Genomic DNA, 23,478 nt, shown 5'->3' on the forward strand with positions numbered 1-23,478 from the left:
CCCATGGGACTCGCAAGAGCTTGTCTATCGGCGCTTAGGATGTGAGAGACCAACAGTTGAACGAACGCTTAGACGGACGGAATCACTCGTATTTCGTATTCAATCCAAAAGAGAGAGAGAGAGAGAGAGAGAGAGAGAAGATGCAAAGAACAAAATAATCCCGAAATACCCCCAACGCGATGCAATGTGTGCCCACTCCAAAGGTCTATGACCATATGCAATATGTTTTTCGACGCGATGTCATCCCATGCCAGATACCAGAAGAAGAAAGAAAAAGAGAAAGAAAAAAAAAAAAAAAACACCAAGACCCCAGTTCCAGTTCCAGTCCCAGTCCCAGTCCCGGTCTATCCCATTCCAGCCCAGCCTAAAAACGATATTCTTTTTCAAACGAGTACAACGATTCCTGCTCCTCGGCCGGCGGCGGAATGAGGATCTTGGTCGCGTCAAACTCCCACGCGGCCTCGCGAGCCACTTTTGAATTGCGGATATAGAAAGGGAGCGTCCACTCGCGCAGCCGGCCCTCCAACAAGCCCATGTCCTTGTGTTTCTCCCACATGCGTTGCGAGGACTTGAAGGCTTCGTTCACGGTCTCGCGTCGGATGGCTTCGTAGGCTCGGAAGGCTTCGGCCAGGGGTTCGAGACGGTATTTGGCCAGGATCCGGGAGAAGACAATGGCGTCGTCAAGGGCATATGCAGCCGACTCATCGCGGGGCGGCATCTATTAATCCGGATCATCAGCGGGAGCGAACGGAGAGAGTGTGGCTAGGGAGAAGGATTAGCAAACGTACCGCATGTGCGGCATCCCCGAGGAGAATCGCCCGCTGGGTATGCCACCGTCCTCCCGGCCGCACCTGGTACACTGGGTAGAGCATCCACTCGGCCGGGCTATAGATCATCTCCCGAATGCAGGGAATGCCCGATTTCCCGAATCGATCCTGCATCTCCGCCTGCAGGGCTTTCCGGATGGCATGCTGTTTCCTCCAATCCTGGCCGGCCTCGATCCGATATCGCGAAATCAGCTGCTTATCGAATTGGACAATCGCAGCCAGGAAGATCTGCTCCTTTTCTCGATCGCAATAGCTCGCCAGGAGCGAGCCGTGCCGGGAGACGTTCATCGACGTCGTTCGGAAGTGGACGCGGGATTTGACCATCTTGGCGTCGACAACGCCTTGCAGGAAGGAAATGCCCGTGTATTCGGAGGGATATTCAGGCGCCACCAACTGCATTCGCGTGGCCGAATGCACGCCGTCACACCCCAGCACCAAATCCCCCCGGGCCGTCGTGCCGTCCTCGAAGTAGAGGGTGGCCTCCTCATCCATCTCCTCGGCCTTGCAGAGTTTCTTGCCAAACACGATCTCGATGTTCCGGGTCCGCTCGACGACGGCCAACATGGCCACCGAAAGAATGATGCGCATGACCCGTCGGCCCTTGTACCCGGTGAATTCGGGGCCCCGACCTTGCGTGAAGTCGATCGACCCCAGGGACCGTCCCGAGCGGGAAGAGAAGAATTGAATGGAATCGACATCCGCTCCACCCTCGACGCCCAGTCGATCTAATTCCGTTAAGACGCCTAGCTGATCGAGATGACGTTGAGCCACGGGGGTCAGGTTGATCGCGCCCCCGGAAGTCGAGAGGATATCATGACGTTCGAAGATGGTGATCTGAAGGTCGGGAACAAAGGGGGTAAGCTCCTTGGAGATGGCCAGAGCACTAGCAATACCGGCAATGCCCGCTCCTACTATCAGGATCCTTCGGGGAGGCATGACGTATGAATTAAACGAAAGAAAAAAAATATAAAAAAAAAGAAAATATGATAAATTCGGGAACCCGAATCAATGTGTGTATGTAAGAAAAAAAAAAAAAAAAAAGAAAAGAAAAAGAAGAAGAACCCTTGAGATGGGGCGGTGGCCTTATTTCATCTCCCGAAGGATTCGATATCGAGATGATCGTAGTTGGGAATGATTACCCGGCAGTCCAACACAGGTCCTAGTCCTGAGATCTAGAGCGTCAATACTGGGGGAACCAAAAAAAGAATAATGCAAAGAGTGCAAGACGGAGAGAGCAAGATTGGGTGGCGTGGCCAGGAACGTCCGTCGCCGTCCGCCACAGAATGACCTCCGGAAACCTTGCAGAGACTATAAGCCGATTGATCCCAGAGCAGCCTGCAATTTGCGTCCGTCGAGTCCCGATAGATCACTCAGATGATGAGATCAAATGGAAAACTAACTCTCTCTCAAAGTCAAAGGTCACGATGAAACTCCGCGGGGGGCCCGGTGCACATGGGGTTTCTGGGGGATAGGTCACATAAATAGATCCCAAGAGTGAAACTCCCGGTTTGAGCTTTGCGGATCGATCGTCCGCGGGTCACTGCAGTCTGAACGAGAGAAATTCCAATCCATCTTCGGCCGGAGAGGGTGGAGTCTTCGGGGCATACTGTGTAGGCTCAGCATGATCACATCTGGATTATGGACTGCCGTTCTGGCAGTTCTGCATCCATGGTTCGATAGTACGGAGTCAAGAAAAAAATTTTCGTTCTTCAGGCACTTGTGACACATGCATTATTGCCAGGATCGGTATGAGCCCTAGTCTGTTCTCAGTTAGCAGGACTGAAAAACGCGATGGTGGAAGGATGGGAAGCACATTAGTTCGGTTTTAGACTTCCAGACCTCCAGTAGCCTGACCAGGCAAGCACACTATTTCGCACTACTGGAAATCTTAGAGAAACCCTTCCCCCCGAGGCCGGCCGTTGACGCGAGACGGGATTCGAATACGATTCGTCTTCTACCGGGTCTTCCGGCTTATAACCGGGCGTCCACTCTCTTCGACAGCTTGGTCCAGGATTGGCGGGTTCGAACCAAAAAAAGAAGCGAAAGCTGAATCGGGGCATACACCGATCAGCAAGACCTCCTGGCATTGAACTAGTAACGGTCTCGAGGAGGATCAATAAAACTCAGCAGTGGCCCATTGTCCAAGGACGAGTCGCTGTGTGATTTGTGCCGAGGCTGAGAAAAGCGGCCTTTGGAATGTGCACTACTGCGGGAAAAAAAAAAAAAGTGGACGCCAGGCAGGTCTCAAGCCTCAAAAGTTCTGTGCCTATGCCCTATTTTTCCTTTGCTCTCGAGTCTCGACATCTTCTCGAGTCGTCTAGAGTCTGGACTAGTTCCATTGCGTGGGTGGTGGCTGATCGAGAAAGTCAGTCTTTCTTGGTATACATGCGGACCTCGCTACGGTTCCAAGAAGTCAAAAATAAAATAAAAATAAAAATAAAAAAAAAAAAGGCCGCTCAGATCAGCAGACCATTCACTATCCAGACTGCTGCTGACGCCGAGAATGATTTCATTTGGTTTGTTCCATCACAGTCTCACAGATCCTGCGATTCTTTTAAGCTGCACCTCGCCCCCATGAGAAACCAGTGGAGCCCGATTGAAGCCCTCCAAGTAGCTAGCCTGCCGAAATAAACGCATCTTTACGGCATCTACAGTCGTAGAGAGATCAATCCGATGCAAGCTTATGCCAAACAGGTTGACAGCTGCCAATAGACCTAATTAGCGCCGGCTGTGTTTCACCCCGTGTGAGACAATCACATAAGTTACGGGTGGGGGTCCGGATTAGGACTTCCGTGGGTGACATGCGCCTGAGATCCGAGATTCAAGAATGCGTTGACAGCGGAGGCAGCACACAGTACCGCTGGTCCATGGGGAAAACAAAAGGCCCATATTAGCAAGCTGATCAACCGTTGGAGACTCGAGAGATCTCGCCTTGGTACTTACCGATCACACCGGTCATCTCGTAATATCCGATCGTTTCGACAAGGTAGCCCGACAAGATGGGGCCGAGGAACGCACCGATGGTCCAGCCCATGCTACAGATCGAGATGGCTCTCGAATACCCGCCATGTGGTCCAAAAATGCCAGGGTGCCTGGTTTGAATATCATCAATCGCCTCTGAACAATCAAGATGAAACAGATTAGCCAACAGGGGTTTCTTTTCCCTTTCCTCCCCCACACCAAACGACCAGGGTAGACTTGAAGATGATCGACAGGTCAACTTACTAGTCACTTCAATCGTGCCAACGCCATTGAGGAGGCAGGATACGATGCCGACGGCAGTCACGTCAACGGCATAGATGACCTGTCCCCGCTGGCCTTGGTTTGCCCAGGGGAAGCGCTCATCGCCTGGCACACCCAACAGCCACATCAACGGCGCCAAGATAGAGAAACCGACCGTGGTGGGAATCCTGGTCCCGACTCGGTCTTTCAGCCAGCCAATGAAGGGACTGAGCGCGATGGACGGGCCTTGCAGAGCCAGAAACATCAACCCGGTGGGCATACTGTCCCAGCCGAACACATCACGGACGTGCAGAGGAAGCGTGGTGTCAAAGCTCGAAATCAAAATCGCAAAGGCAAAAAAGCCCAGCACCCCGCCCACGAACCCGCGATGCTGGAACACATATACGTAATACTGCCAGCCACTCTTGACCATCGTTTCGGCCGGTGCACTGGCATCTGGGGCAGGTGATGGATCATCATCTGGGTACAAAAGTGGCGTCTCCTCAGGGCGCGGGTCGTCGTTGGCGGGGGGGCGAATTGCTTGCTTCTCTACAAAGAAGGTTTTGCCCAAAGTCAGAATTCAGCCACGGGGGCGTCGGGCCCGCTGTCGTCGGCTCACATACCTTTCCTTCTCCTGGGATTTTCCACCATGAGCAGTCGCAGAACAATATCGACGGCGAGAATCACAAAGGCGCTGGACCACGCCAGCCAATAACCCCCCAGCTTGAAAAGCACGCCCGACGCCAGAGGGCCGCCAGATAGGCCGACGCCCGCAGCCACCGAGATGACCCCGTATATCATGCCCAAGCGTTCGGGTGCGACACAGTCGGCTATGGTTGCGTATCCTATCACCCACATGAACGCACTCGCGATGGCTTGAATCAGGCGACTCATGAAGATATCAAACACTGTTGCGTTCAGTCAGCCATCGAGATGCGTCACATTTCCCCAGGACGACGGTCCTCACCCGAGTTCGCGACGGCCAGATAGATCGATCCAAGCAGGGCGGCCACCAACGCCGACAGCAGCCACACTCGCTTTGATTCTGACTTGTCCGCGTAGTGACCTATGAACGGATTCAAGACGACGGCGACGAGAGAGCTCTCCGACAATAACGCGAAGCTGATTCGTTGCGTCAATGAGGCATCAAGCCCCAGGCGGGTCTCCACTACATATGGGAGAATCGGAACGAGGAAAGTGTAGAGGAATGTATCTTGGGTGCTTGTTGTCAGTTGGGTGGTACTTTTGGAGAGCTGGGGTCAGGGGAGGGGGGCTTCTCAGGGCTAGAAGCTAGGGGCTAGGGCGCTACAAGACCCAAACTCTACCTGTAAATAGAGCCATTGCCATGGCCGTTACGATGAACCATGACGAGGAACGCCATTGCTGGCCCTGTTGCAGTTCACGGGCATGGGCAGTCATGAGAGTCATGATGGATCAACTGTGGAGACAGAGTCTGCTGGGCACCGTCCGCAGAGATCGGGTTGACAACTTGACACTCTGACAGGGAAAAAAAAAATAAAAAAGAATTTTCCGACTCCGAATGATGAGACATTGACTGCGCGAGAGGGAACTGCTGGGGTAAATTCGGCCCACCGACTGGGACCAACATGGATGTGGATTGGGTGAGATTGACCGAGTCGGCACGGATCACGGAGGTTTGCATCGGATATTATTACCAAACAGAAACGATGGACGAGAGATGGCGATGGACACCGCTCATTCGATATTTTTTTCGGACTTTGCAAGCGAGACTGCTGATTGATCCGTCGAGGAAGATGGAAGATGAAGATGGGAAGGTCTTTTTTGCCGGTTCGGTTAGTGTAGGCTCAACATGGCACAATTTTGTCGGTTGCACATCATCTTGGGACGATAGCGCAGTTGGGAGCGCGTCAGACTGAAGTCCACTTCAATCAATTCATCTGGAGGTCACCGGTTCGATCCCGGTTCGTCCCATCTCTTTTTGTTTTCCTTTCTTTTTGCTCTCCGTCGATGTAAATTGCCTATTTTTTTTTTTTGTAAATCGCATTTCAGCGTGAACTATAGGAGAAATCAAGTAATCGTGTAATCGACGCTGTCTACTAGTTCCCCGGTATTCATTCATTGCCCGATGTACATATTTATATATACTTGGTTGTCAACCCTAGAGACAATGTATAAAAGAGAAATTCTTCCCATTCTTCAATCGTACAATAAATATACTAAACATATTGCTTCTTCCACTACACATAATATACTCACAAGTCCAGTCCAGGGTAACCGCAAAAGTAATCCATTCATAGCTCATACAATTCATTAAATCCAAGTCTGCAGGGCACCACATCGCTCCGATCATCAAATATCAACGGTATCAAGCACTTACAATACGACGGAAACATGGCGTCATCAAGAAGAAGAGAAAATGTCCAGACAGCAGTCCGCCACGCGGGACTTCCCAGGCACCCACCAAATCACAGTAACGTCTCCTGGTGACACGCAATCCGCCACTCTCCATCCGATCCTTGGCTCCATGTCGAGGAGCCGGTCGCCTTGTAGGTTTTGCTGCCTCGGGTTGCCGAGATCTTGTATGTGACGACGCCCGCCATGAGATCGATGATGATGGTCCGCACTTCGTCTAGGGAGTAGGTATCGAATCGATGGAACGGTGGTTTGACGGCTTCTTTGATGGTGTTCTCGCCCTCGAGGGTGAGGACAGGCGTCTTGGGAAACATCATGTTGACCTCGGGGCTCGACAGCTTTTCAATGGCTGGTCCGGGGTCGGCGGAGGTGAGAGCGGTCCAGAGGGCACGTTCACAGTTGAGGAGATCATCTCGGATACGCTCGTGCATGGAAGGCATGGTGACGGATGGAGTTGGCTTCTGCGATTAAAAGATTAGCAATGGTGAGCCATAAGAGAAACCGAGGGACTTCACGCACCTTGGGAGGGTTATGAAGGGGATTCGTTGATGATCGGAGGCGAGGATGGAAGTGAGCGAGCAATGAACCCGGGATGATATTAGACAAGGGGATGACGGCTATTCTGTTCCTGAGACTGAACAAAGGGCATTCGACTCTCCCATGGATGAGCAAACCGAGTATTAAAGAAGAAGAAGAAGAAGAAGCCGCCTTGGATGGGAGACAGGCGTGACGTCATGTGGCTGGTCCCCACGTGCATGACGTTGTTCTTCATCTCTTCGAAATCCCCCGAGACGCAGATATATTAGTAGTCTATCGTCCTGAACCTAAGTCTAACTACTCTCTACGTGTTTAGTAGTAGTCAAACGGACTAAGATCTCTTCTGTTGCGGTCAATCAGCTGTCCCCGTTGCTGGCTCCACATGCGTCATATCAATCCGCATGAGGGTTTGGCCCTCTCAACTATATCACAACTAGGCTAATCCTAATTATAACACAGTATTAGACCAATTAAGCCGTATAATGTGTATCATCTAGCTCAGTCACCACCAGGTTGGGCCAAAAACTCTCTCTCGCGCCTGTGCTTTTTGAACAGGCTGACCAGCGGATGGTTAGTACCTGGTTTTGACTCAGTGGTGATTGTTGATTTCACCTACCCCTGTCTACTGGTTCTCTGAAGCCAATGATACATCAATCAATCGATGACTAGAAATGTTTCATCCAGATGAATAACATAGGCCAAAAGGCCGTCCTTCCGCTCCTTGAACATCACGGTCCTATGTGCCCGATCCCTATAGCTTCCCCTGCCCGGCACTCGACGGAACCCTCGACTGTGCCACCGTGTACGCCGACGCCGAGGCAACATTCTTACCAGAAAACTTTGACAAGAGCCCTGTATCCGCCTGACTGAATGGTCCCGAGCTCCCAAAACCATTAACCTGACAAACATGACCCAGATACGCCGAACAGGCCTGATTGGTATTGCTATTTGGGGAGGTAAACAGCTGCCCCCCCACGGGCGGTTCCACAATCGTCTTGATGTTCTGGAAGACGTTCCCCTCGGCGAGGACGTAGCCACCCGATCCAATCTCGAAGGCGTGGCCGGTAGAGTCGTACCAGTAGTTATTGACCTAGCATCAATCAGCAGAGGCTGCATGAAACCCGAGGCAGCGTTCGCTTACCGCATGCAGAAGAGTATTCCCCTGGATTTTCGGGCTGCGGCCGCTGAAGTGGTGGATGTAGTTGCCCTTCATGGTGACCAGGTCGTTTGAGCCGGTAAGGTAGATGCCCCAGTAGTGGTAGCCGTCGCAGGTGGCGGAGTAGCTGGACACGCCGTTGAAGTAGGAGTTGGAGATCGTTACGCGGTTCGAGGCGCTGGTGCCGAGGACGAGATGCTGTCGGCCGATGCGCGCAGTCTATTACCTGTCAGTGGCGGAAAAGATCGATATCAATCAAGTAGGGCACTGACCGTAACATGGTCGATCCAGACCATATCGGCATTGTCGATAGTGATGGCATCGCCGCCCCAGACGTACTTGGGGTTGATGTCCGTAATCGCAACGTTTCTGAACCCCCGATATCAGCATGCCATCAAGCGGAGCAGCCTTGCCATGAACCTCACTGGATGATGATATTCTTTGCGCCGCTGACAACCCGGAGACCCTTTCCCTTGATCACACCACTGGATCCAGATCCCAGCAAGGTCTTATCCGAAGCTACTGTCATACCAAGCACGCCGGCATTATCACTGGCCCGTCAGTTGTTATCCTTCCTTAACTGCAGGCCGACTTACTAAGTAACAGATACCGAGGGCGCACTCGACTGGTAGTTTTTACACCAATCATTCTGGTTGATCGCCAACTGACAGCCTGGGGCAGTACCCCAAGGCGCACAGCCCGTCGCCGTGGTCGAGCCTTCAGTGTTGGTGAAATCGAATCTTCAGCCCTGCGGTTAGCATTGTCGCAAACAGGGCGCTCGATCACATACGTCTTGGTCAACACAATCACGCGCGGCTGGCTGTCTGTGAGGTACGAGACCAGCTCGGCAGTCGTGCTGGGATAGACAGGCGTGGCGCTTCCACCTCCAGTGACCCCTTTGGCGAAACCCTCCGCAGCCCCGGAGACACCAATGGCGCTGGTGCTGGTGATGAAGCCCACCAGGGCAAGGAAGGATGCGTATTTCATGTTGATAGTCTAGGAGAAGACAAGATGAAGTAATTCCGTGGTTCTGCATTTTCAGGGGGAGGGGGTCGAGAGGCCTTTATTCCCCAGGACTCCCAGTCGAAACATGCCACCCAGGATTAGGTGCACCAGGCCACCGGCTGCATGGGATTTAGTGCACCTGGTGTCAAAGCTCACATGAAATCTGGGAAAAGTCCCGTTGATTGGTGGACTGGAGAAAACGTGTCAGGTCCACCGTCTTCATGTCCTGCTGGGTGTCGGCAATTCATGCTGGCAAGACTGACAAAACATGGGATCGGCACGAGAGCTATGACCGGGCGGTCCTTCAAGTGAGGTCTTCAGGGAGGAGATTATGCACCAATTGACGTCCATGGAGAACTTCCACGCTGGGATTTGTGGATAAAATGGAGTCTCAGGCGATACTTGAATATATTTTGATTTACAAAAGGTGAACAGCGACTTGAGGAGCATACAAAGAAGTTATTCAGCTCCTTGAATGTTTGGTTGATATACTCATTTAGTGTGAATTAAAAGAGGCCTGTATACCTCCTCGGTCATAATGATAATCTACGTTCATAGAGAATCAAACAGAATGGCCGTATCCAAGTGGTGAGTTAGCATTGCGAAGCGATCCACTTTACTGCCCTATTATCTTTCATTTCTATATATCCTAGAGTAATAAAGTCTATTAACCATGTAGTGTCCTTCCTCAAAGCTCCCAGGTTATATTAACTATAGTATTGGCAATATCAAACTTGCGCACTTAACATGCCGATGATGTCTTAGCTACCCGATCTGGACCCGCGAGCTGGCTGGCAACTCACGGTAAGGTTAGCCTTTGGGGTTGTAGTCTGCTAGTATCTAGCTAACATTCTCATACTCAGAGATTAAGGAGGGTAAAGCTGAGGTGAGAGGAGGATGGAAGGAGAAGGATAAGTAAGGATAAGTAGGGATGAATCATCGTTTATACTGAACCAACCAGTCCAGTCATCCAGTCTCAAGTTTGCAGGTGGAAATGCAGCGATAGATAGCCTTGAAAGCATTTATTTTTCAGTGTCAATCTCACCGGTCCCCAATATTATTCTACTAAGACATGGTATCAACTTATCATCCACCAGACTCAGGAAAAGCTTTCCCTTGCAGAATGAATTCGCTGGCATACCGGTGAACACCGGGAGCATTCTCCACATGCAACAAAGACCAATGCTTAAATTGGCAAATAGGATGCGATATCAACGCTGATCGCTAGACTAGGAATGTTGTAGCTCAGAGCGATAGTGATAGTTGGGATCGGGATCCACCGTGTTGGCCATATCAGGACTCTCTTGCGCGATCTTGCTGAAGGGGGAAAAAAAAAATATTCGCACTCATATAACTATCCGAGTCTCCGGGTCAAAATTAGCAAGGTAGAGGATATTCATCTGTGAGAAGAACGGCATCATGTATCTCAAGTCCATTGCTACAGGACTGCTGCTCGCAGGCAGCGCCCTGGCGTCGGCAATGCCTGGGCAGTCAGTCGTCAGATCCGCATCAGAGCATCATCCACGCAAGATCGCGCCCAAGATCTTCATTGTCTCCATGGTATGTCCGGTCGGATGCACCGATCATATCTATACCATACTCACTGCTTGTAGTTCGAGCCCGAAGCGACGGTATGGTGGGGTATCCCCGACTTTGATCTGCTGGCGCACAACATCACCGTGCCAGGTGCTTCACCCATCTATCCGGATGTCTATTGCACAGCCGACTATAGCATCTGCCAGCTCATCACCGGCGAAGGCGAGATCAACGCCGCCATCACCGTGTCGTCCGTCGCCTTCTCGCCCCTCTTCGACCTCACGCACACCTATTTCCTGATCGCAGGCATTGCCGGGATCAGCCCCAAGGCGGCCACGATCGGCGGCGTGACCTTTGCTCGGTACGCTGTGCAAGTGGCTCTGCAGTACGAGATCGACCTCCGCGATCTCCCCGCCAACGCGACCTCCCCGTACTTCCCACAGGGCGCAAAGAAACCCGGCGAATACCCCGGCGCCATCTACGGCACCGAAGTCTTCGAAGTCAACGCCGACCTGCGCTCCATCGCCGCCTCCTTTGCGCGGACTGCCGATCTAGCTGATTCCGACACCGCAAAGCGGTATCGCAGCAACTATGCCACAGCAGACGGCATCTACGCCGCCGGCACCCAGGCGCCCTCAGTCGTCGAGTGCGACGTCTCCACCACCGACGTGTTCTTCAGCGGGAGCACCCTCGACGAGATCTTCGAGGATACGCTCACCGTCTGGACGAACGGGACGGGAAGCTACTGCTCGACGGCGCAGGAGGACAATGCCACGCTCGAGGCGCTTCTGCGGGCCGCGAAGCACCGACGCGTCGACTTTGCGCGGATCATCGTCATGCGCACCGGGTCGAACTTTGATCGGCCGTATCCCGGGCAGTCGGCGTTGGATAATCTGATATATGCTGACCAGGGAGGGTTTGGGCCTTCGGTTCAAAATCTGTACAATGCCGGCATCAAAGTCGTGGATGGCATCCTGGCCGGATGGAATACGACGTTTGCGGTGGGCGTGAAGGCAAGCAATTATCTTGGAGATGAGTTTGGGACTCTGGGAGGGAAGCCTGATTTTGGGCCAGGGCGCGCGATTGCCTTGAAGGAAGGGAGCGCACTGAAGAGGAGAGGAATCCATAAAGGTGGGAGGAGATGGTAGAAAGAATTCTGATGGTCAGCAAGGCGTGCTGTTATGGAGACGGGACAGGCCGTGTAGCAAACCATGCATGAGAAATAATAGTGCTCGTAGCGATCGAGAGTTGGATTGGACGGAGTTACGCTACCTCCAACAAATCGTAGAAGCTGTGGAGTGAGCCTAAAGCTATCGGTATCGAAGACAGCCATGAAGTCTTGACCCTGGCAGCCAGAATCGAGGTCTGACTAGGTGGATGTGGCAGCGTTCCTCCGGACTATTTCCATCTTGAGCATGTAAATGAACCGCATTCTGATGCTTCATATGATCAAGCTTTATTGCCAATTTATGAGAAAGAGATCATCTCCACGATTGCAGCGAACCAGACCCCGCCACTGGCTTCAACATTAGCCTAAAGTCGTCCAGGGCATGTTTAATTGCCCGATCCATCCTGCTCGTTAAGATGCTCTCTGAACTGATGGGCCAGGCGCAAACTCGAGCAAGGTCTTCCTACACATCAAACACGTTCAAAGGAAAATAATCCGCCAGTGCCTGATATCCCTTCACATTCGGATGCAAATGATCCCCCGAATCAAACCTCTCTGCCAACTGATCCGGCGCCCGAGGATCTCTCAGCGCCTTATCAAAGTCCAACACCGCATCAAACACCCCACTCGAGCGAATCCACTCATTCACGCGCTGCCGCGTCTTCTCCCGCTCGACACCCGAGTACGGCTGCGTGTAGTTCGAGCTAGCCGGCGACCCGAAGGGCGTGACCGTCGCGCCGAAGATGGGGATGCCCGCCGCCTGCACGCGGGTGGCGATCTGCGCGTATGCGACCAGCAACCGGTCCCCGATGTCTTTTTGGGCGGCAGCTTCGTCCGCCGCGACGCCGATGTCGTTAACGCCTTCGAAGATCATGGCGTAGCGCACGCCGGAGTGCGCGAGGACGTCGCGATCGATGCGGCTAAGGGTGTTGGGCCCCAAGCCGTCGGCGAGGATGCGGTTGCCACCGGCGGCCTGGTTGAGAAGGGCGATGGAAGAGGTGGGTCGGTGTTTTTGCATTCGCAGGTTGAGGCGATCGGGCCAGCTTTGGGAGGTCAGTTATGCATTTTGTATTTGGTGTGGTTCAGTTGGGATGGAGGCAAGGAAGTACCGGTTGTTCTTGTTAGTGTCGCTGCCCCGTCCGTCGGTGATACTATCTCCGACAATAGCGAAGCTGGAAGTCGATGGTGGTAAGGGGGCTTCGATGGCGCTGATGAAGTACCTGTCTGGTGTTAAACAATGTCGCCCCCTCTCTGTACCAACGCTTACCAGTGATCGGTACTCAGTGCCGACGAGTCCGTGAAGTTACTCGCGCCCACCCAATCCCCAAACGACAGCCAGGACGTCGTCCGGCTCCCCGGATGCCCCGTGATCCAATTCCCCCTCTGACCCTGCGCAAGGTAGATATCAACCAGCAGAGTCGACTGCGCCTTGACCGGGAGATCGATGGGATCAGAGACCGCCAGCGCCCCGTTCGGGATGACGATTTTCTGGTTCCCGCTGAAAGTAACCTTCTTGCTTGAGCCTTGCTGCAGGACGCTGGTTCCCAGCTTCTGGTCCGCGGGGAGCCCGATGGCGACGCTGGTGACAGTCAAATCGTTGACTCCGAAGGCGTTTGAGACACGCAGGCGGATCTTGTCTGCGTTGAGGGTGACACGGAGGGTTTGGCGGATGGTCGCGTTGCTCATGACGGCGTCTGTGGAGTTCTATACCTCATCAGCAACGGATAGCATGGAACTCGTAGAGGGAAACCTACGAATGGTGTCGGAGGCAGGTTGTAGGGCTCGACTAGTTGCGGCATTGTAGCCCAGATATCCACCCAATGGCTCTTGGGGTTTCCATGCCTAGAGCCTAGGGACCCCTCCAGAGGAGCGGACCAGACATTGTTGATCTGCAAGAGGACGAGAAGGGAGATGACTGCGCGCGCGAGAGAAGTGGCCATCTTGTTGCGGGCTGAGCGGTAGCCAAACACCTTGGCTGTGGCTTCTAAAACACAATGCATGTGGGCGACATTCATTTAAATATGAGCTGCAGTCTCCCCAGCATGCAATCATTTCCCTTCCCCGGATTCTCTCCGTACAGGCTAAACGGGTAAATCATGGTCGATCTGCAGGCTTGTCGTGGAGTAGACGGCGTCTTTCTTCAGAAATTCCATTAGCCTAGTCTCAGAACTTAGGAATGCTTAATCTATTTCAATTGCCGTCAGGATGCAGCTCCCCCGCAGTCACGCATTCAGCCGGATATCTTCCGTCTGGGGTCATTAGCTGGAGTGCTGGAGATATTGCGGAGAGACTGTCCTCCAATTTCGAAGGAGAATACCTATAAACCTGGTCTCTGCTCTTCTCCACTGTAAAATAAATCTTAATTCCATTCACCACTCCTTGAAGTACTGTCGAGAGCTTTGCTAATAACATGATTTCATTATAGCACTCATGGTGCGAGCCCTAACCTTGTCCAGCGGCGCATGATATTGCGGGGTACGGAATGCACCCGTTTCAATCCGCATTGACTTTTGAGGTTTATAATTTATTCGATAAATCTTAGCTCAGAGATAAGCAAGCGCCGCCATCCTCTCGGTCTGTCTGACGTGGGCTTCCCAACTGCCAGATGACCTGTATCGGACTTAGAGCGCATATCATGGCTTGCTGGATACTGACGTTCTCAACCCTGCAGAGATCAAGATGCACTCGTTCTATATTGATTTATCCTAGAACAGAGATTCCAACCATTGACACCAACGATTGAACGACCATAGGACGTCTGTGGAGAGCGCAACGAGGAGTGGAGGATTATCATTCTTCTCCGTGATCTTTCAACCCAGGTGAAGATGAAATGAAGATACTTAAAATCATACTTTAGACCTTAAATATGCTTAAAGCTTACTAATACTAATATTAGCACTAGATAAGAGGTACTAAGTAGTGTAGATAGTAGTAGGAGGAGAGTTAGAAGAACATAGCATAAAAGGAATTTAAGAGGATAAGAAGAAAAGAGATTATAGATGATGAGGCTATAAGTAGTAAATATAAATAGAATCTCTCTCCTGATATAGGACAAGAAAAGTATAAGAATAATTAGATATATAAGTATTAAAGTGCAGCTAAGGTTGAGTATTGGTGCACAGTTGCATTCCTCTTCGACTATCACCTTCTCCTACAACTTTGATATCGGAGCCAGCTCTTCCGAGTTGTATCTGAAACTAAAGATAAGGAAGATCCTACTAATGCACGATGCCAGAGATAATAGATAGATAGACAGGCATCATTCCTATCTCCCAGCAATGCAACCCTGTCGGTCCGCGCAGGGATCGCCGCTTGCGTCCAGCCTGCTAAGCTCCTTTCCCCTCACCTGCGAGTCTCCAATGCAATCAAGTAGAATCACTAGTACTAGAATCTGACAGATCACCGGCCGAGAGATAACGCGGAGGTGACACCGTGGGGGTTACACTCTATCCTGTCCTGTGCTCCCTCAATGCGACCTTATCTGGATGTCCTTCAACGGATGATACGCTGCCTCTAGCACAAGAGTACTACTACTCCCTTGATAACACGGCCAGCCAAGGCTCGCATCCCTTGCGTCCATCGATCCAGGATTTATAGCTAGACTTCTTCGCCCTTGTTCTCCGCCAGCGCTCCGACTCGGCGCCTAGGCATCATGGCTGCAAATATTCCCCACGCGACCTCATCGCGAGATGACGTGAAGAATCTGACTGGATATGAGACTGTTGATGAGAGTAATAGTCTGAAGCATGGCGTCTCTGCACCGGGGGTCGTGGAGGATGTCGTGCAGGTGGTGGACCACAAGGCTGAACGGGCACTCTGCCGTCGCCTGGATGTGCGATTGCTCCCCGTTCTTGCCATCATGTGTACGTTCTGTTATCCTTCTGGTCGGCAGAGCGATACTGACGGGGTTAGATCTCTTCAATGCCCTCGACAAAGGCAACCTCGGCAATGCCGAAACGGACGGAATGAGTAAGGGTATGTTCTATGGGCTCTCTCTCCATCCACGAAACCCAACTGAACCCGTTCAGACCTCAATTTCAAACCCAACGAGTATAATATGCTGCTCTCCATCTTCTTCATCCCGTACGTGATCTTTGCTCCGCCCGGCGCACTGCTCGGCAAACGCTACAGTCCGGCCCGCGTGCTGCCCATCCTCATGTTCAGCTTTGGCTCCTTCACCCTGCTGTTGGCCTCGACCACGAACTTCGGCGGTATTTTCGCGCTGCGCTGGTTCCTGGGCATGTGCGAGGCGCCGTTCTTCCCCCTGGTCATCTACTACCTCACCACCTTCTACCGCCGCGGCGAGCTCGCCCGCCGTCTCGCCATCTTCTACGCCGCCTCCAACATCGCTAACGCCTTCTCCGGTCTCATCGCCTTTGGCGTCTTCCAGATCAAGAACTCGCCGCTCCCCAACTGGCGCTACCTCTTCATCGTCGAAGGCGGCGTCACCGTCCTCTTCTCCCTCTTCGCGTTCTGGTACCTCCCACGCAGCGTCGCGGAGGCCGAATTTCTCTCCCCGGATGAGAAGGCGCTCGCCTTCCACCGGATCCAAGTCGACTCCAGCGCGATCGTCAACGAGAAGTTCAACCTCCGCGACGCCCTGCACATCTTCAAGCACCCGACCACCTACGCCTTTCTCGCGATCGAGATCTGCCTCGGCGTCCCCATCCAGGGCGTCGGGCTGTTCCTCCCCCAGATCGTCCAGCGGCTCGGCTACCCCACTGTCAAAACGAACCTCTACACCGTGGCGCCCAACATCACCGGTGCCGTCATGCTGCTCATCCTGGCGTTTTCCTCCGACGCCGCCCGCCTGCGGTCCCCCTTCATCGTGCTGGGTTTCTTGCTGACATTCATCGGCTTCATCATCTACGCGTCCATCGATGACGTCCAGGCCCAGATCCGAGTCGCGTATTTTGCGACCTTCATGATGACCTGGGGCACTTCGGCGCCTTCCGTGCTGCTGAGTACCTGGTACAACAACAACGTGGCGCACGAGGGACGCCGCGTCCTGCTGACGAGTATCGGCGTGCCGCTGGCGAATCTCATGGGCTTGGTGAGCAGTAATGTGTTCCGCAGCGAGGACAAGCCCAAGTATACGCCGGCGCTGATCACGGTGGCGGTGTTTGGGGCCACGGGGGCGTGTCTGGCCGGGTGTTTGGGGTTGTATATGTGGTTAGACAACAAGCGAAGAGACAGGAGGGACGGAATCAGGATCAAGGCGCAGGATGTGCCGACGGAGAGGTTGAGGGATGGGCCGTCGGCGGCGGAGTTTCGGTGGTTCTTGTGATGTCGGTGTGGGATATGTATACGAGTTATGAGATATGAGCCGATGATTCAATTGACAATGCTGGATTATTATCAGACTGATTCCCACCTTGACTTCCGCATCATTCCATGCCGGCTACCAGATGGGACCCTCTAGATGATCAACCGGGGGCGGGTTAAGCCGTTAGTACGTTAGCCGGTGCGGCAGGGCGGCCACGCGAGTAGATCGCTTGGCTGATTTCGTTGGCCAGAGTTAGACTTAATAGTCAATCACTTCTGAGGGGGTTACCAATACTCACAGAGACCGGCGGTACTTTGAAGGCATGTCGGAACAGTGCTCCGTACCCCTAACCTGGTTCCTGCCCATCGATCCTCCCATCGCTGCCTCTGAGGTAATTGGTGCTTCTAGGCTCATGGCTCATGAAAAGCGAACTAATGCAGCGGCGGAACCCTGCTCTCCAAATTCGGCTGCTACTGTCCCATCCAGCACGCGGGCCTCGCGCTGATGATCATTAGGTTCGGTCTCCTGACCCTCCTCGACGCCGACTGCAGAGTGGGTGGGCTACCAACTTCTCAGTGTGTTGGGCACAGGTCTTGCGCTGCTGGTTCTTCTCCCCATGGCCCAGGCCCCACTGACTGATGAGGATACAGCGTGGTGCACCGCAATGTGGTCCTTTATGGGTACTTTTAGCTTTATCTGGGGCGCAACCATTGCCACGGCCATTTTCAACAATTAGTTCAACATTCTGGTGCCGCGCATCAGTAGCCAGCTCACCAATGGACGGGCGTATGAGTATGCCACTAAGATCTTTATTGACTCCATCGCGGATCCCATCATAGTCGCGGAGGTCCAGTCCATTTACATAGATTTACTCAATGTAGTTTAGTATGTGAGCCTGGCTTTCACAGGCCTGGGATTCCTGCTGGTGTTCTTAGAGAAGGAAGTTCCCTTAAGAAAAGAGCTTAACACTAAGTTCTCCATAGAGAAGAAGGAAAAGAAGACCAAGACAGAGGCATGATTAAACACAGGATAGATGGAAGCACTTAAGATGTAGGACGACCGGCCAGATACGTCAGGGAACATATTTGCAACATTATCTATATACTTTACTCTATATAGGGCTATAAGCCTATAGATTATTAATTTACCTAATATAGCTTACATCAATTGATTCTTAGTATAGAGAACTCTTTATATACCTAGATAGATCAGATAGTAGGATATCTAGTGATATAATTTTATATACTCCGTAGAAAGTCCAAATATCTAGTTTTTCACCACCAGCACGACACCACCTTAAAAAACCTAAGAGGCTTGGTCAAAGGGGAACTGGAACCACTACAGATCCCTCGACCCTAGCCTAGGAACCAAACCCTCACCTCATGACCTCAGCGAGTTCAGTGAGGGTTCGATCCGATTTTTGCGGTGCGGGTATGCAACTCTAGGCTCTCTACCTGGACGGTCTGTCATCGTCACGTGATGGGCAACTAGCACCAGAACTCCCAAAGCGACAGCTTCCACCAGTTACATTTGTACTTTCTGGTGATACCAGTGGAGGAGATCTCGTCCAGATATTCTCATGTTCATGATGGATTTTTCTGCTACCACAGGCGTTCTTTCCATTGAAGATTCGATAGACACTGGGTAGTGCCATGGCGAATGGCTCTTGAGCACTAGTATTAATACAAGCCATTATTAAGCGAGACAGACTAATCGGAGTCGCGCTTTGTCTGTTAAGGAGACCAACATCTGGATGTCCTGCTTCAATGCTATGGGCTCATTCCTATCTCTGACCTCTACGAATCTTCCTGGCTCATTGCATCCCTGCGAGAACGAATACAACACAATGGATGACACCCCCTCAAGTAAGAGCCACGAAGGATCAAACCGGTCTCGAAACGGATGTAGGACATGCAAGTGAGTGGGCGTCAGCTTGGTCCTGAATCGCTGCCTAACCAGAAAAGAAAGAATCCGCAAGGTCAAGTGTGGAGAGGAAAAGCCCAACTGTCTTCGATGCACCAGCACGGGACGGAAATGCGAATACAGCAGTGCCGCTCAATCCCGGCAGCATCCATCTAGCATTGCCCCCATCCTCGCAATCCCACCGTCAGTATTACCCAACACCGTATGGCGCGAGCGGCGTGCCTTCGCCTATTACGCTCAGTATGCAGCGCCCTTCATCGCTGGCGGGCTTGACCTCGATTTCTGGGCCCGCGTGGTCCCCCAGGTCTGTCGCAGTGAGCCTGCCGCCTGGGACGCCATCAACGCCATCAGTGCCTTGTTTGAAAGCCCCGATCCATGTTTCGATCCGGTGTGGCTTAGCCGAGGGGACGGGTTTCGGAATTTGCATCCCAATCACCGTGATGCATTGCGCTGGTACTCGCGGTCGCTGTCCAGCATGCGAGCGCGCATCCAACGAGGCAGCATCGACGCCAATGTGGCGCTCATCAGCTGTATCCTGTTCATATGCATTGAGTCATTGCAAGGCCGCGTCGAAGCAGCCCTGCAACTCTATCAACAAGGGGTGCGTCTGATCATGGAGCTTAGGGGTCCGAATGGCGACAGAACGGTCCTTCGCATAGACTCCGACCTCCTAGAACACACGATTGTTCCCTTCTTTATTCGATTGGGGACGATATCGCTGAGTTTCTCGGGCACCTCTGTTCCTGGCTTACTGACCTGCGCCAAAGACCACATAGAGCCTGGGTTCTCTTCTCTTCACTCGGCCCGCGCTGCGATTACCGCCCTCGCTGCTGAGTGTATGATATTTAAGCGTACAGTAGACGAACACTTTACGGTCATGGGTCAAGATTCAGCGGTGCCTCAAGAACTCATGAGTAGAAAAATGACGATCCAAGGACAACTCAGCTACTGGTATCGCGCATACAACGACCTGGTCAATTCCTCTGACCCATCCGATCTTCCCCTCGGTGTTACTTCTCTCCTTCTCACCTACTATGCTGCTACATCTATCAACATCGGCACGTGCACGGAGCAGTTGGAGACCGCCTGTGATGCCTGCCTTCCCTTGTTCCAGCTCCTGGTCGAGCAGTCGCGGGTACATCTTGAGGCCTCAGCAGGCCCAGATGGCGCGCAGCCACCCTTCACCTTCGAGATGGGCGTCGGCCTCTCGCTTTTTTTGACAGCTTTAAAATGCCGTGACCCGGAGCTGCGCCGAGAAGCTCTTCATCTGCTACGCAAGGCACCGCCGATGCAAAACCTTTACAAATGCCCACCGGTTGCGACCTTTGCCGAACTTGTTATGAACTTAGAAGAGGCGGACATTGCACCTGCTGACAGGATATCGTACAATAGAAGTGAACATAGCGGTGGTAGCACCCATCATTCCAACATCATTCCTGGCGGGACTTCCAACTTCCAAGTAACTCAGGCGCCAATCTCCCTCACACGGCTTATTCCCGAAGCAGCTCGAATCCACGGCTATACCGTGTTCCGACCAGGTGACCAGCCCTGGTTATTAGGCGACCTTGACATCTCCCGATGGAATCGCGGTCCCGAGCAGCTGTACTTGAAGTATTCGCGAAATCACTGTGACCCGACGACCGGCCGGTGGCGAATGATCGATGATATCGTGCCCATCGACTATGATTGAGCCTTCTGGTGTTGCATTTCCGAATCCGAACGACCCGATTCCAGGACTTTCCGTCGTTCATCCACAGCAGGCATCCCCCGAAAAAAAATCCATAATGCGCCAACGAAATAACCATGACCCAGTATCCTGCGAGCCTTTCTATCGTACAGCCATGCTCCGCAACGTCGTGATGTGACTCGTCGTGTATGCAAATATAGACCCTGCCCAGCAGGGATTGATCCCAACACCGTTTATGCAATACTCAATTCAGCCTTGCGAAGGCAAGCTCAGAATCGACGGGCAAGGTCAAGCCTCCATGGGGTATCTCCTCCCCACCTGCGCGGCCAGGAACTCCAAGTGCTTCAACCGAAGCCCTCTCATATACTCCTTCTGCTCGTGTGTCATCTCCTTCTCGGTCTCGTCGTCGCGGAACCCCCCGGTGGAGATGAAATGCACGGAGTAGCCGATGAGGACGGAGACGATACACCCGACGAGCACGATCAAGATGACTGCTTCTTTGCTTAGGGCCATGATGACTGTGACTCCATCTTTAGCACTGTATCCAGCAGCAGTTTGGAAATGGCACTCACCAGACCAGACGTGAATCAGAATCACTCTTAGGACAATTTCTCAGGGGAAACAACAAGATGAAGGAACCAGCAGCAGCAGCACCCCGACCTTTTCAACTGCTGCTTATACCTCCCATCACCCACTCATACACGACTTCCATGCTTCGGCGCTTTATCAGCAACCATGCCTGCTTCTCTATTTTTATCCTAAACTGTAAAAACATACAAGCCCAGTCCCAATCAGGGTTAGACTGCCGGAAAATGATGTCATAGCCGATCAGACCAATCCCATCCTCAGAATGCACTCGTCTAGTTGGTCCCGATGTCCCAAAGAGGAAATTCTATTGAGATCATATCCATCAGGCTGAAGGGGTCTTTGGTCAATCCAGTAGCTAGATACTAGCTAGTCTAGATAGATACTAGCTCGGATCGCTAGGACGTTGCTGAGAGTCTGAAACATCTCATTTCATGCGAGTCGGAGTGCTAAAATCTGACAGGATTGGCCAGAGGGATTCTTATTCCATGCTGGTACCTGAGCTGGAGCTGCTGCATGCTACACTGTACTGCACTAGTACTAGTCTTGTTGGGCTTTTTTCGGCCTGATATTAGGGCAATGGTTAATGTATGGATTGAAACCTGGAAGCCCCGAAGGAGCGGAGCCGGGTCTATCTGGGATAATTGGTTGTTATTGTTAGAGCAGCTGTGTAGGCTGTAGACTACTAAGTGCTAACTGGTACCTAGGGCTTAAGCGTTCCTGATCAGCCACGACTTGTCTTCCACTTATACTCCGTAGAGCACAGAATGAGAGCCAAGCAATGGAATGTCAGATTATCTCGGAGAGTCTTTCTTCCGTATACTCGGAAACGATGAGCCCCTTTTCTAGTGCTTCAATTGTCCAATCGGAAGGCCATCTCGGTTGATCTGACTCCCATCATACGTTCACTGCAGTTCCAATATAGCAGCCTATCCCATATCAACCACGACAAGGTGAATGCCCCAATAGACCTTCAGAAAGACTCTCCCAGTATTGCCATGAGGTACGAGTTTGTCATGGGTGATCGGACCCTGAGATGAGAGCTCAATCATGTCTACTTAATCGTGCCTGATCCACTGTTCACTCACTACCCAGCGCTGTTGGTGGAGCGGTTGAGTCCAAATCTAGCTAGCTAATACTCCGTAGATTGCAGATGGGCATTTGAGTGGCATACTCCGTAGTACTAGTCTGGAGAATCCTATTTTGGTTATTTATGGTTCGCGGATCGCGATATACTATGTAGTCCCTCAGGGCTTGACCATACGGAGTAGACACTCGCCTGAATGACCCACTATGTCTCAGTATCTATCAACCCTCAACAAAGAGAGTGACGAATCGGATCATCTACAGTGCATTCTTGTTGCAGGTCAACATGTCTCTAACTACACGGCAGCCTGGCAGCCAGACGCCCAGAACAACGCCAAGTCCGTCTTCACCCATGTGTTGACCATGGTTCTTGATATCGGGGATAATACTCCCAACTCCCAAGAGCCTCCCCGTCTGAGCCCGGGCTCCTGGTACCAGCGAATTCCAGTGGCGACGGCTGCATTATCCCCGAATCACGACAGGCACACTACGATTTCTCAGCTTTCCGGTACCCCAGTGTGGGATTCGACAGAGTGGTTGACTGGGGAAGTTCAAAACCTCAAATCGGTCCTACGCCCCGATCTGCGCACATCGTTTCTGGATCCAGGAGATCTCGGCAGCGATGATTGACCAGAGCGCGGCAATCAAAGGCGTTGCGGCGGCCTTTCTGGCCGTCGCTAGCATTGCGGTGATGTTGCGCTGTTATGTCTGTCTGCATACCATCAAGGCATTTGGATGGGATGATGCGCTTATGATCGCGTCTATGGTATGTACATGTATTTATAGCACTCCGGCTGGAATGAAATGTTGACATTGGCTAGCTGGTCTATATCATGTTCTGCGGATGCATGATAGGCGGCGCTATCTGGGGCACTGGGGAACATCTCATCGACCTGGCTTCTAAGTAGCGGGTGACCGCACTAAAGGTATGTAGTATTCTTCCTCACCGTGCACGAGGCACCGTTCTCGACTCGGCATGCTCGAAAACCACGGTTCGTACACAAAGTCAGATGCTACGATTCGCTGCAGACAAATTATTTCGATTTTTGCGTCTGTGATATATTGATATTTCCCAGGCAACTCTCG

At 52.3% G+C, this 23,478-nt stretch overlaps 10 protein-coding genes and 1 non-coding gene across 11 annotated transcripts, besides 6 other annotated features; 5 read left to right on the forward strand and 6 right to left on the reverse strand.

The window, feature by feature from the left end:
* The first annotated feature begins 109 nt into the window (after positions 1–109).
* Positions 110–137: a microsatellite.
* Positions 110–138: a microsatellite.
* A 226-nt stretch (positions 139–364) lies between these two features.
* Positions 365–1,763, reverse strand: ACLA_094170 (FAD-dependent oxidoreductase; the record flags this gene model as incomplete). Its single annotated transcript, XM_001273143.1, has 2 exons — positions 365–718; positions 789–1,763. 2 exons carry the CDS (start codon positions 1,761–1,763, stop codon positions 365–367), a joined length of 1,329 nt encoding a protein of 442 aa, XP_001273144.1.
* An 84-nt stretch (positions 1,764–1,847) lies between these two features.
* Positions 1,848–1,888: a microsatellite.
* Positions 1,889–3,242: 1,354 nt separating this feature from the next.
* Positions 3,243–3,274: a microsatellite.
* Positions 3,243–3,276: a microsatellite.
* Positions 3,277–3,589: 313 nt separating this feature from the next.
* On the reverse strand, positions 3,590–5,477 carry ACLA_094180 (putative MFS multidrug transporter; the record flags this gene model as incomplete). Its single annotated transcript, XM_001273144.1, has 6 exons — positions 3,590–3,687; positions 3,771–3,944; positions 4,053–4,598; positions 4,673–4,957; positions 5,017–5,262; positions 5,375–5,477. 6 exons carry the CDS (start codon positions 5,475–5,477, stop codon positions 3,590–3,592), a joined length of 1,452 nt encoding a protein of 483 aa, XP_001273145.1.
* Positions 5,478–5,912: 435 nt separating this feature from the next.
* ACLA_094190 lies at positions 5,913–6,002 on the forward strand. Its single transcript has one exon. It is a non-coding gene; the product is annotated as a tRNA-Phe (tRNA).
* A 494-nt stretch (positions 6,003–6,496) lies between these two features.
* ACLA_094200 (nuclear transport factor 2 family protein) lies at positions 6,497–6,883 on the reverse strand (the record flags this gene model as incomplete). The annotated part of the gene is made up of 1 exon (XM_001273145.1): positions 6,497–6,883. The coding sequence occupies one exon, from the start codon at positions 6,881–6,883 to the stop codon at positions 6,497–6,499; it is 387 nt and encodes a 128-aa protein (XP_001273146.1).
* A 243-nt stretch (positions 6,884–7,126) lies between these two features.
* Positions 7,127–7,147: a microsatellite.
* Positions 7,148–7,731: 584 nt separating this feature from the next.
* On the reverse strand, positions 7,732–9,123 carry ACLA_094210 (polysaccharide lyase family 1 protein; the record flags this gene model as incomplete). The annotated part of the gene is made up of 6 exons (XM_001273146.1): positions 7,732–8,070; positions 8,122–8,355; positions 8,409–8,505; positions 8,562–8,687; positions 8,733–8,876; positions 8,927–9,123. 6 exons carry the CDS (start codon positions 9,121–9,123, stop codon positions 7,732–7,734), a joined length of 1,137 nt encoding a protein of 378 aa, XP_001273147.1.
* Positions 9,124–10,560: 1,437 nt separating this feature from the next.
* Positions 10,561–11,825, forward strand: ACLA_094220 (purine-nucleoside phosphorylase; the record flags this gene model as incomplete). The annotated part of the gene is made up of 2 exons (XM_001273147.1): positions 10,561–10,701; positions 10,755–11,825. The coding sequence occupies 2 exons, from the start codon at positions 10,561–10,563 to the stop codon at positions 11,823–11,825; spliced, it is 1,212 nt and encodes a 403-aa protein (XP_001273148.1).
* Positions 11,826–12,308: 483 nt separating this feature from the next.
* Positions 12,309–13,845, reverse strand: ACLA_094230 (SGNH/GDSL hydrolase family protein; the record flags this gene model as incomplete). Its single annotated transcript, XM_001273148.1, has 4 exons — positions 12,309–12,888; positions 12,955–13,065; positions 13,113–13,549; positions 13,600–13,845. 4 exons carry the CDS (start codon positions 13,843–13,845, stop codon positions 12,309–12,311), a joined length of 1,374 nt encoding a protein of 457 aa, XP_001273149.1.
* Positions 13,846–15,497: 1,652 nt separating this feature from the next.
* ACLA_094240 (putative MFS transporter) lies at positions 15,498–17,132 on the forward strand (the record flags this gene model as incomplete). The annotated part of the gene is made up of 3 exons (XM_001273149.1): positions 15,498–15,708; positions 15,758–15,820; positions 15,874–17,132. The coding sequence occupies 3 exons, from the start codon at positions 15,498–15,500 to the stop codon at positions 17,130–17,132; spliced, it is 1,533 nt and encodes a 510-aa protein (XP_001273150.1).
* Positions 17,133–18,864: 1,732 nt separating this feature from the next.
* On the forward strand, positions 18,865–20,724 carry ACLA_094250 (Zn(II)2Cys6 transcription factor domain-containing protein; the record flags this gene model as incomplete). Its single annotated transcript, XM_001273150.1, has 2 exons — positions 18,865–18,976; positions 19,034–20,724. The coding sequence occupies 2 exons, from the start codon at positions 18,865–18,867 to the stop codon at positions 20,722–20,724; spliced, it is 1,803 nt and encodes a 600-aa protein (XP_001273151.1).
* Positions 20,725–21,009: 285 nt separating this feature from the next.
* On the reverse strand, positions 21,010–21,234 carry ACLA_094260 (uncharacterized protein; the record flags this gene model as incomplete). Its single annotated transcript, XM_001273151.1, has 1 exon — positions 21,010–21,234. The coding sequence occupies one exon, from the start codon at positions 21,232–21,234 to the stop codon at positions 21,010–21,012; it is 225 nt and encodes a 74-aa protein (XP_001273152.1).
* Positions 21,235–22,599: 1,365 nt separating this feature from the next.
* ACLA_094270 (uncharacterized protein) lies at positions 22,600–23,300 on the forward strand (the record flags this gene model as incomplete). The annotated part of the gene is made up of 3 exons (XM_001273152.1): positions 22,600–22,908; positions 23,000–23,158; positions 23,214–23,300. The coding sequence occupies 3 exons, from the start codon at positions 22,600–22,602 to the stop codon at positions 23,298–23,300; spliced, it is 555 nt and encodes a 184-aa protein (XP_001273153.1).
* Between the last annotated feature and the right edge of the window lie 178 nt (positions 23,301–23,478).

Source organism: Aspergillus clavatus, genomic scaffold, assembly GCF_000002715.2.
Source record: "Aspergillus clavatus NRRL 1 1099423829798 genomic scaffold, whole genome shotgun sequence".
Taxonomy (NCBI): Eukaryota; Fungi; Ascomycota; class Eurotiomycetes; order Eurotiales; family Aspergillaceae; genus Aspergillus; species Aspergillus clavatus.